This window comes from Nannobrachium achirus (assembly GCF_963921795.1).
Source record: "Nannobrachium achirus genome assembly, chromosome: 18".
Lineage (NCBI taxonomy): Eukaryota > Metazoa > Chordata > Actinopteri > Myctophiformes > Myctophidae > Nannobrachium > Nannobrachium achirus.
Window position 1 is genome coordinate 500,391 of NC_137825.1, and position 12,927 is coordinate 513,317.

Genomic DNA, 12,927 nt, shown 5'->3' on the forward strand with positions numbered 1-12,927 from the left:
GCTGCTCCAGCTTGAATCGGTCGATGTTTCGGTCCTAAAGTTATTAATTGTTTCACTGGCTTTAAGCATTAAATAAATAACCTGCTGAGAGACTCTGAACTCACTTACTCAGCGTTTACAAATGAAATCATTAGTTCAAAAGTGAGTAGGCTTCTGAATAACGCAGTAGTCTACAACCAAAAGAAGAAGAAAAAAAAACTAAAAGAAAAAGCTGCCTTCTCTGTCCTGCGGGGAAAAACACAGATCTACAAGCCCACAACATGTTGCATTTCGATCGGTTGTAAACTTGAAGATCTGCTATTTACGGTGCAGCACACTGGTGCGTGGACAATGACGCTCACAACCGCGACCACCGACTGTAAACAAATCAACGTGATGGATATAATTCCAGTGGATTTTATATTAAGAATGCACCAATGGATTGGATATACACAACACTTTTCCCTGTACCTTCAGAAGTTCAGAACGTGCCGAACTAAAAGGTAATAAATCGCAGGGGCGCCGTTTTTTATTGCAAAACTGGGACTACACATTTAGAGCACTGGTTCTCTAAGTGCTTGAGGGAGTTTTAGGGGGTCGCCAGCTAAATGATAGGAACCAAATGGACCCTTATGGGTATGGGTACACATGGAATGGGTCCATTTGGTTCCGTATACACTGCAGAGCCTGATGCATGACAAACTGGGGGTCCTTGAAATGTAAATGGTTGAGAATCAATGATAGAGGCTTGGACATTAAAATGGGGGTCCCTGGCGTATCTTTTCAAGTGGGGGTCCATGGGCTAATCTGTCCATTTGGGGGTCCTTGACATTAAGATTACAAGTAGACCAACACATGATGTGTGCCATCTAAATGATAGGAACCAAATGGACCCTTATGGGTAGGTGCATGTGTTATAGCAGCTTTGCAAAGTACAAGTACAAGATCTGCTAAGTGGGTAATGTATATGTTTTGCAATAATAATCTAAATCTAGTCTACTAAATAACTAGTAGTTTTAAATAATTGTAGTGGAATAAAAGTACAACATTTGAAGTTGACAGCTATACAACTGTGGAGGTGGTTTGACTTGGGGGGAGTGATTTAGGGGTGTAGACAAGTACCTATTGTCCCTCCCATTGTCACACCCACGTCTGGCTATCTAGAGGTGTAAAAATGTTTCTTGCATTCAAATGGCTTTTTAAGCCCTTTGGGTTTTATGGTGCAACAAGTTTAAAATGTCCATAACTTCTTCAAATATGCTCCAATTTCAACAAATGATACATCATATTAAAGTTATACCATGTAACTTTTTTATAAAACAAATCTTAAAATTGTCCTAACTGTTAAATCGCTAAAGTTTTAGAACCCCCACTCTGTTATTTTCAGCTTCTGAAGCCTTCTCTTTATATGTTTTCTATGAGTTGTGAGGGGGGGAGAATTTCCCAGCAAAATGATGTCATCTCCCACATGATACACTACCGGCCAATCACAGCGCCGATCATACACCACCGGCCAATCACAGCGAGTCTTGCTGTCTCTAAAGGAAGTAGCTTCCCTCACCAATGTGTTTACATTGGTGAAGGAATCTTGCTTGCTACTCCCTCAATTCTGGTCTAAAAATGATGGGAGACGGCTCTACGGAATCGTATCGGCAAGGCGGAGGTGCTCACGACGGCCGCGGTGGTCCGCGGACCCCCGTTCCGGTGGTCCGCGGCGACTCCGGCCGAAAAAAGCAATACCGCTACTGACCACTAGTTGAGCAGCTTCCACAGTACAGCTTTAAAGCTTAGATTCTGTACTTGGATAATATGTACAAAAAAGAAAAATGACCAATGCAGACGTAAGGAACAAAGTACCAGACCTAGTCACATATATGTGTTTTGGTCTGGATGACTCCTTTAAGTTCTCTCTTTTTGAATTACATAATTCATTCTGACAACAACACCCACACACACAGTTGTCTCCCCAAACCTCCGACCACACCATTATTCAATTATATTGATTAAATAAAAATAATTTTAATAGCTATTCATCAATACAGCTACTTTGCATTATCAGAAAACTCAAAAATGTTACCCAAAACCAACGGTGGGAGGCGATGTCACTTACTAATAGGGTCAAACACCCTCTCATTTGTAACAGGCTTTGTGGCTCAGAGGTAGAGTCCTGGTCTCGCTACCAGTTCGAACCTCAATGCCGTCCATCTTTTCGCTACTTTCGACGGCCGTTAGCGGCTAAATATACCCGACTTTTAGCGGTCTAATAGTCGTCTAGTTTAAATATAGCCAACTGAAAAACGTTCAATTCTAGACCGTTAAAAGTCAATTTCTAGACGGGTGGTGCAGGTGTCATTTAGCCGGATATTAGTCGACTAATAAACGTAAAAATGCTCCGTGGTTACAGTACAGTACTTCAGTAAATGTACTTAGTTACTTTACGCCACTGTCTGTGTGTTACATTAACACATAAAAAAGGCTAAAACAGACTGTTCTGCCTCTCAGTCTGTGCTGTCTCAGGTTTGGTGGGGTGACATGAAGAGAGACACGCCAGTGTGGAAGTTCCTTCTCACCTTTTTCTGCCCCCTGCTGCTCTGCACCAACCTCATCACCTTCAGGTTAGCACCATGTTTAACACAGTAATACATTTGTTATGTATATTATTACCAAAACCATACATGACATTCAACAATGTTGCTCCACCTCACAGAGATGCAGACGACTCAAGATGGAAGAAGTTCTGGAGTGCTTCCATCACTAAATTTGTGAGCAATGCAGTGATGTACATCCTCTTCCTCTTCCTGTTTGCCTACGTGCTGCTGGTGGACTTTAAGCCAGCGCCCCCTAGTGGGCCGTCCATCAGTGAATACGTGCTGTACTTCTGGGTGTTCACCTTCTTCTGTGAGGAGATCCGACAGGTGAGTGGGGGAAACTTAGATCAATTGATTGATTGATTGATTGATTGATTGATTGATTGATTGAATACTTTATTAGCAGTTTGGGGGGAAAGCACAGCTGCACAGATTTATACAAAATAATGCTAAAATAGAGGCCAGAATAAGCCCTTAGGGCTTGTTTCTACTCATTGAGTGCCAGCCTATCACCACTAGAGGGCGCCCAGTGACCAGAGAATAATAGAGATATGCTGGTAATGCATGCCCAAGCCCTGGAGCCCAAGCCCAAGCCCTACTTGCCTGAACACTTTCCTTTGTGCATGTACAGGAAGAGGATGAAGTTAGCTTGAAGTTAGCTATTGGCTACCAAGCATTTTAGAAGCCTTATTTTCGTCAACTTAGCCATGATTAAACCTTGCACACCTCATGCATGGGAAAAAAACAGAGAAGAATGAGCTCTAAAAAATCCAATGCAATCCTGGATTGCATTGGAGTGGATTTGTGCAGTTTGTTCACAGCTTTCAAACAAAAAAATCCGATTGGAAATCCGTTCAGGCATTCTTGAGATAATCGCCATTATGTTTTACATGTAATGTAAACAAAAATGGCTGCCCTGTATGTTAGATGGGGTTGTATGGGGGTGGAACATGCAAAATCGCGATTGAAATCATGTTCACCAGATTTGATGGGGTCCAAAAAAAAGAAAAAAAAAAAAAATGTTCAATTTTTTTTTTTTTTTTTTTTTAAAAGCCGAACTTGTTCGGGATCGGCACTCTACGATACGCTAATAAAGCCGAACTAGTTCGGGATTGGCACTCAATGAGTTAAGGTCAGTTGGGTTGGGGGGGGGGGGGGTTGATAAGCCTAGACATAGACTTCTCTCTCTCCTCATCCAATAAGGGAGTGAGGTTTGATTCATGTGTCATTAAAGGACAACTTTTGTGTTTCCATGTACTGCTTTCTATCGTTTTAGCAATGAGTGGGAGGGGCTAAATATGTCTTTTTAGACACAATAAGCCAGCAATTTCTGTATTACTATTTACTGTAGGCCAGATGTGACATATTGGGTGCTAGTAGGCCTACGGTAAATAGTAGGGGTAACGAATAACGATTCATACATTTAATAGCGATACGAGTTGAAGATACCTGGACGATGTGGTTCATTCATGGTGATATGATTCAATTCAATGATTTCCATCCATCCATCTTCAACCGCTTATCCGGAATCGGGTCGCGGGGGTAAAGGTTCCAACTGAGACTTCCAGATTTCCTTATCCTGAGCAACTTCCTCCACTCCCTCAGGGAATATACCGAGGCGTACCCAAGTGTGGAGATATAATCCCTCCATCTGGTCTTAGGTCTGCCACGGGGTCTCCTCCCAGTGGGACGTGCATCAAGGACCTTCCTAGGAAGGCGCTCGGGGGGCATCCGTACTAGATGCCCGAACAACCTAAGCTGACTCCTTTCCAAGTGAAGGAGCAGCGGTTCTACTCCAAGTCTCTCTCGGGTGACTGAACTTCTCACCCTATCTCTAAGGGAGATACCAGCCACCCTTCTGAGAAAACTCATTTCGGCCGCTTGTACCCGAGACCTTATACTTTGGGTCATGACCCACACTTCATGACCATAGGTGAGAGTAGGAACGAAGATTGCTCGAAAGACAGAGAGCTTTGCCTTACGGCTCAACTCTTTTTTTCTTCACAACAGTGCGATTTAGTGACTGCAAAACCGCTCCTGCTGCTCCGATTCTCCGGCTGATCTCCTTCTCCGTCTTCCCCTTTCTCTCACTTGTGAACAAGACCCCGAGATACTTAAACTCCTTCACCTGGGGTAATGTCTCATTCCCTACTTGGACTGCACAATACATCGGTTCCCTGCTGAGAACCATGGCCTCAGATTTAGAGATGCTGATCCTCATTCCGGCCGCTGTACACTCTACTGCGAACCGATCCAGTGAGAGCTGAAGGTCTCGGACCGATGGTGCCATCAGGACCAAGTCATCCGCAAAAAGCAGTGAAGCAACCCTTAGCTCACCGAGCCTTATACCTTCTCCACCACCACTTCGCCTCGAGATCCTGTCCATGAATATCACAAACAGGATAGGTGACAAGGCGCAGCCCTGGCGGAGACCAACCCCCACCGGAAAAGAATCCGACTTATTACCGAGCACACGGACACAGCTCTCGCTTTGGGCGTACAGAGATTGGATGGCCCTCAACAAGGTCCCCCTCACTCCATATTCCCGCAACACCTCCCACAGAACCTCCCGGGGGACCCGGTCATATGCCTTCTCCAAATCTACAATTCACATGTAGACCGGATATGCATACTCCCAGGCCTTCTCCAATATTGTAACTATTTAGCATAGATATTAAATCTGTGTGAAACGTGTCAATAGCGCAGTTTAGTATTATGGATATATTATATAAATAACTAAACACTGTGATTCTTTAGCAAATACATTGCCATTATATTTCAACACACCGCACCTTGATATGAACACAGATATTGCACATGTATTGATAGAATGGAAAAGTAATTAGACACTTTTTAATTTGTCTTCTTAAAATTGTTAAATGCAAGGCACTAGTACTCAGTATCCTCCATGCAAAACGATTCGATACCGATTACGTGCATTGTAAAACTATATGATACAATACAAAGCCAAACGATATGATATTTCGCTGTTAGCATATCGATATAAAATCAATTTTTCGATTCACTTACTATATCGTTACAGCCCAAGTAAATAGTAATAAAAAAAATCGACTTATTGTGTCTAAAAGGACATACTTAGCCATTTGTCCGCATGCTCACTGAGGAGGCTCACTGCCTGCAATGTTGCCACAGCTGTAATGTAAGTCATGTGACAAATATTGTCCTCTTACAGGTGATTATCTATTAACAGTAATCTATCAACTTGATTGAGTTTGATTGATGTGTTTAAACTTTCAGGCATTCTCGGTGAGGCTGTACTGGAAGGATAAATGGAACTGGGGTGACATCGCTGCCATCATTCTGTTCATTATTGGTGTCATCTGCAGGTTGGTACACAGACATCTTTCTTTACTATAGCACTTAGTGAAAAGAGAGCTATGAGAATGCAGGAAAAATAATAATCGACAATCATAAAAATAGTTGAAGTATGATGGACTGGACTGAACTTTACTGAGGTAGTTCTGTGGACAGAGCCAGCAAGTACACAAGCAGGTGAAACATACTGTATGTACAGTCTGTCTGAGCTTTGCACTGTGCATTACAGAATATGGTTCCTGTAAGGGCAATCGGATCAACAAAACCTTGCCAGTGAGGGATATGGTAATTCTATGAAGCTCTTTCCAACGCGTGGTGAAGTTGACAGTAAAACAGTTCTTGAGTGCATTTAAAACTTTTATTTTGAAGCCAGATGATGATGACATGAACAAAAGCCGGGTTTTTAACTGTAAATCAAACAACTAACTGGTGACTGGAAATAAACAGAAAATAACTCAAAATAACTGAAAACAAACACAGAGCACGTTGAAAAACTCTGTGGCTTCCCACTGTGTGATTGCCAATCCCTGCCAGCTGTGCCCCAGTGACAACCTAGAGTAGCCTATGGCCCTCACCCTAACCCTAACCCTCACCCTCACCCTCACCCTCACCCTAACCCTCACCCTAACCCTAACCCCAGTGACATCCTAAAGTAGCCTATGACCCTCAATTGGCTGAATCCCCACCTATGCCCATGTCTAGCAGTCGTCATGGCAACCTTATAATATCACTTCAACTTCATCATATATAATGTAATAAATAAATGGAAATAAAAATGATCAAATTGGCTACAACAGTTCCTAAATGGTAAATGATAAATTGTGCATTTATATAGTGCCTTTATCCAAGGCGCTTTACATAGATTGTACATTACATTCACCCATTCACACACACAGTCATTACATTCACCCATTCACACACACATTCATTACATTCACACACCCATTCATTACGTTCACCCATTCACACCCACATATTAATTACATTCACTCATTCACACACACATTCATTACATTCACACAAACATTCGTACACCGATGGCAGAGGAAACCATGCTTGGCACCAACCTGCTCCTCAGGAGCAGTTAGGGGTTCAGAGTCTTGCTCAAGGACTCTTGCACACTAAAGCCCTTTGCACACAGGACAGTTGCGTTTTTTTGTTTGCTGAATAAAACGCATTGGATTTGGTGTGCAATGCTGTGCGGAATCGGCGCTGCGGATCCCAAAAGGAGTCATAAAAGGAGTGATGAGTTTTTTACCGCATGCAACAAGACGCACGAATCGAACTGGGTTCGATCGAGAAAAAAACGCACGGCCGCAGCCACTCGTCGCACGGCTAATTCAGATCCGGTGTGAATGAGGTCGTAGAGAATCATTGTTTTCTTTTTAAAAAATGAAATTGTCAGTTTTCTCTGTGCGGTTAAACGCACCTGTGTGCAAAGACCTTTACTCTGTGGGAGCCCAGGATCGAACTGGGAACCCTTCGGGACCCCTCTGTGATCTAATGACGGTTTCTCTACCCCTGGGCCAATGCCGCCCCCAGCATATCACTACAATAGGAGTTTGATTAAAATTAGATGAAAAGTGTTTTCTTCTGCTTGTTTGCTTCAGGATGTTTGATCGTTCCTATGAATTTGGACGAGGTGTCCTGTGTATCGACTACATGGTCTTCACAATACGTCTCATTCACATCTCCACCATTCACAAAGAGATGGGACCAAAAATCATCATAGTTGGCGAAATGGTAAACATAAAACACATATTAATGTTTTTATATTTTTTTATCATGCTGTTAAGGCAGAATGTGTCACTGATATTATAATGAATACAACATATCTTTGTTTCTCACTGTTCAGATGAAAGATGTCGGCTTCTTCCTCTTCTTCCTGGGGGTGTGGATACTGGCATATGGAGTAGCCACTCAGGGGCTGCTGTATCCCTATGATCCCGACCTAGTTCGTATCTTCCGTCGAGTGCTCTACAGACCGTACCTCTTCATCTTTGGAGATTTAAATCTTGAGGAAATAGATGGTATGTACGGCCTGTGTCTGCACACACACACACACACACACACACACACACACACACACACACACACACACACACACACACACACATGCACTTCTTAATCTTCATCACTGAGGCCAATTCGATTGGCATCTCGATAACTCTGCCAGAGAAAATACATTAATGATGCATTGAAGGCCCAAGCAGCTGCCAATATGATTTAGTCCCCCCAGGAATCTGCGATTCCGCGATCACGGAATTTATCGCGGAACTCGGCCATTCGCCGACTCGGCCATTCGCCGACTTTTCTGACGGCCACAGAATAACAGTCGCGAGTGGCAGCGGAGCGGCGGGAGTAGTCATTACTACTATTATAAAACGATTTGTACATGGTCTGGCCAGTGGCCACCTCATACAGAGCCTGGGGGAATAGCTTAGCTTCACTACAGCTAGTTGCACTGCTGGATGGTCCGGTCCCACATTCGTTCCTGACAGAAACTGTGTCCTGAACTATAGTTCCTCTCTATGCCTCTATGGTCCTGGCAATGACAATGCAGAAGAGAATAAATAAATATTACACCCATACTAGGTAGTAGGTAGGCTATCCTCTAAAATGTGGTTACTATGGGCATGGTTTGGATGACAATATAGTCTTTGCAACAGAAAGTAATTATTAACAATAGCAATAAAAAAATATATAGATTTAATATTAGATTTTTATTCTCAAAAATGATTATTCGATTATTCTAACCACTAATTACAATTAATTGTAGCTATTTCATGAAGGGTTTTACTTGATTGTTAGAACTATATCATTTTTAGCTTGATAACTGGTCATTTTTAGGTTGTTTTTTAATGTCCACGGAATCAAGAAATGTTCTCCGCAGAATTCTGCAGAATCAGGATTGTTCTCCGCGGAATCAAGACTTTTTCTCTGCGGATTCCTGGGGGGACTAATGATTCAGAATATGGTGCAGTTTGATTATGATTTGATAACAATTTCTACACAATGTGATAGGGTGTGATACCAGAAGATACAATGTGATCAGTGTTGTAGTGCTAAATTTGGAAGTGGAGGGACGCCCCACGCATGCACATGCACGCGCCTCAATGCACGTGACATTTTCGGTGGGGTTCTGTGTAAGTAAATGACAAGGGTGCAATTATATTCAATATTTAATAGTTTTGTAGAAAACACAACATAGCTCATAAGCTTAATTAAAGAGTTTCACATGATGTTACTTTGTGCTTTTCATTTGGACAGAATAAATAATGTAGTCAATATTCAATCATCAATCATTAATGCAACAGACAGTGAAAGTGGTAAACACATGTTTTGGGTAGCACATTAATTCTTAAAAGAAATGAACTAAAAAGATTGGCGTAAGTGCCCCTGTTTAGTTATAACAACTGTCAGAGTGGTTATCTGACACGACAGGCTGTGCCACCCTGGTTTGAGTGCTTTTCCCTACCAAGTCTTACAGGGCTCTGGTTTCAGTGCTTTCCCTTACCAAGTCTTACAGGGCTCTGGTTTCAGTGCTTTCCCTTACCAAGTCTTACAGGGCTCTGGTTGCAGTGCTTTCCCTTACCAAGTCTTACAGGGCTCTGGTTTCAGTGCTTTTCATTACCAAGTCTTACAGGGCTCTGGTTTCAGTGCTTTTCATTACCAAGTCTTACAGGGCTCTGGTTTCCAGAGCCAGAGCGGAGGTCCATGCTGTCCATTCTGTATGCAGTCGAAAACGTTGTGATATTAATATTAGGTTCATCAAACTAAAGCCGCACTCACATTCTGCTGAGCTGCATGAGATGAGCATATTATTACAGTTAACTAGTGAGCTGCATGAGATGAGCATATTATTACAGTTAACTAGTGAGCTGCATGAGATGAGCATATTATTACAGTTAACTAGTGAGCTGCATGAGATGAGCATATTATTACAGTTAACTAGTGAGCTGCATGAGATGAGCATATTATTACAGTTAACTAGTAGTGAGCTGCATGAGATGAGCATATTATTACAGTTAACTAGTGAGCTGCATGAGATGAGCATATTATTACAGTTAACTAGTGAGCTGCATGAGATTAGCATATTATTACAGTTAACTAGTAGTGAGCAGCATGAGATGAGCATATTATTACAGTTAACTAGTGAGCTGCATGAGATGAGCATATTATTACAGTTAACTAGTGAGCTGCATGAGATGAGCATATTATTACAGTTAACTAGTAGTGAGCTGCATGAGATGAGCATATTATTACAGTTAACTAGTAGTGAGCTGCATGAGATGAGCATATTATTACAGTTAACTAGTGAGCTGCATGAGATGAGCATATTATTACAGTTAACTAGTGAGCTGCATGAGATTAGCATATTATTACAGTTAACTAGTAGTGAGCAGCATGAGATGAGCATATTATTACAGTTAACTAGTGAGCTGCATGAGATGAGCATATTATTACAGTTAACTAGTGAGCTGCATGAGATGAGCATATTATTACAGTTAACTAGTAGTGAGCTGCATGAGATGAGCATATTATTACAGTTAACTAGTGAGCAGCATGAGATGAGCATATTATTACAGTTAACTATAGTGAGCTGCATGAGATGAGCATATTATTACAGTTAACTATAGTGAGCTGCATGAGATGAGCATATTATTACAGTTAACTAGTAGTGAGCTGCATGAGATGAGCATATTATTACAGTTAACTAGTGAGCTGCATGAGATGAGCATATTATTACAGTTAACTATAGTGAGCTGCATGAGATGAGCATATTATTACAGTTAACTAGTGAGCTGCATGAGATGAGCATATTATTACAGTTAACTAGTGAGCTGCATGAGATGAGCATATTATTACAGTTAACTAGTGAGCTGCATGAGATGAGCATATTATTACAGTTAACTAGTAGTGAGCAGCATGAGATGAGCATATTATTACAGTTAACTAGTGAGCTGCATGAGATGAGCATATTATTACAGTTAACTAGTGAGCTGCATGAGATGAGCATATTATTAGATAAATTATTAAAGATAAATATGGATCTATAAATCCATAGTTAAAATAAGACAAAGAGACCAAAGGACGTATATCTTAGATTGCTGTATTGAAGAGAGACAGACAAGGTAGACAGAGCAGTGGGCTGCCATCCTGGTGGTAGCGTTCTAATCTCTCTCCCCAACCATAGCGGTCAGGTCGAGAATTCTCTCTCCCAAAATGGAAGTTACATTCAGTATATAAAGACATACAGTTTATGACAGTAAGAAGCGTGGAACTTATTCATTTGTTCCTAAATCATAACAAGGAAGTAGTAGGAACTCATTGATTTGTTCCTATATCATAACAAGGAAATAACAGGAAGAAAGTGCCACGTAGTGCTGGTTATTTTCCACCACTCGTGACTTATACAGTATATCATGATTTCATAGTCTAAAGTTATTATGACCTGTAATCTTTAGCCTGAGCTTTACAGTATCCACAAAATGTGGTCTCTATACTGTGAGTTCAGTTCATATATATATCTTATATGGTCATATGAGACTCAAACACAAACATAGAATTATGTATAATAATTCATATCTAACACATATTATTACAGTTAACTATAGTGAGCTGCATGAGATGAGCATATTATTACAGTTAACTAGTGAGCTGCATGAGATGAGCATATTATTACAGTTAACTATAGTGAGCTGCATGAGATGAGCATATTATTACAGTTAACTAGTGAGCTGCATGAGATGAGCATATTATTACAGTTAACTAGTGAGCTGCATGAGATGAGCATATTATTACAGTTAACTAGTGAGCTGTATGAGATGAGCATATTATTACAGTTAACTAGTGAGCTGCATGAGATGAGCATATTATTACAGTTAACTATAGTGAGCTGCATGAGATGAGCATATTAGTACAGTTAACTATAGTGAGCTGCATGAGATGAGCATATTATTACAGTTAACTAGTGAGCTGCATGAGATGAGCATATTATTACAGTTAACTAGTGAGCTGCATGAGATGAGCATATTATTACAGTTAACTAGTGAGCTGCATGAGATGAGCATATTATTACAGTTAACTAGTGAGCTGCATGAGATGAGCATATTATTACAGTTAACTAGTGAGCTGCATGAGATGAGCATATTATTACAGTTAACTAGTGAGCTGCATGAGATGAGCATATTATTACAGTTAACTAGTGAGCTGCATGAGATTAGCATATTATTACAGTTAACTAGTAGTGAGCAGCATGAGATGAGCATATTATTACAGTTAACTAGTAGTGAGCAGCATGAGATGAGCATATTATTACAGTTAACTATAGTGAGCTGCATGAGATGAGCATATTATTACAGTTAACTAGTGAGCTGCATGAGATGAGCATATTATTACAGTTAACTAGTGAGCTGCATGAGATGAGCATATTATTACAGTTAACTAGTGAGCTGCATGAGATGAGCATATTATTACAGTTAACTATAGTGAGCTGCATGAGATGAGCATATTATTACAGTTAACTATAGTGAGCTGCATGAGATGAGCATATTATTACAGTTAACTATAGTGAGCTGCATGAGATGAGCATATTATTACAGTTAACTAGTGAGCTGCATGAGATGAGCATATTATTACAGTTAACTAGTGAGCTGCATGAGATGAGCATATTATTACAGTTAACTAGTGAGCTGTATGAGATGAGCATATTATTACAGTTAACTAGTGAGCTGCATGAGATGAGCATATTATTACAGTTAACTATAGTGAGCTGCATGAGATGAGCATATTATTACAGTTAACTATAGTGAGCTGCATGAGATGAGCATATTATTACAGTTAACTAGTGAGCTGCATGAGATGAGCATATTATTACAGTTAACTAGTGAGCTGCATGAGATGAGCATATTATTACAGTTAACTAGTGAGCTGCATGAGATGAGCATATTATTACAGTTAACTAGTGAGCTGCATGAGATGAGCATATTATTACAGTTAACTAGTGAGCTGCATGAGATGA

At 40.7% G+C, this 12,927-nt stretch overlaps 1 protein-coding gene across 1 annotated transcript in view; it reads left to right on the top strand.

The window, feature by feature from the left end:
* LOC308303859 (transient receptor potential cation channel subfamily M member 4-like) overlaps positions 1–12,927 on the top strand; it is a gene marked incomplete at both ends in the record, with an annotated part of 99,984 nt that overhangs the window by 64,619 nt on the left and 22,438 nt on the right. Inside the window, 5 exons of the mRNA XM_080748358.1 lie at positions 2,497–2,594; positions 2,687–2,894; positions 5,826–5,914; positions 7,514–7,646; positions 7,759–7,933. Coding sequence (XP_080604484.1) covers positions 2,497–2,594; positions 2,687–2,894; positions 5,826–5,914; positions 7,514–7,646; positions 7,759–7,933 — 703 coding nt within the window. The remainder of the gene's footprint in view (positions 1–2,496; positions 2,595–2,686; positions 2,895–5,825; positions 5,915–7,513; positions 7,647–7,758; positions 7,934–12,927) is intronic.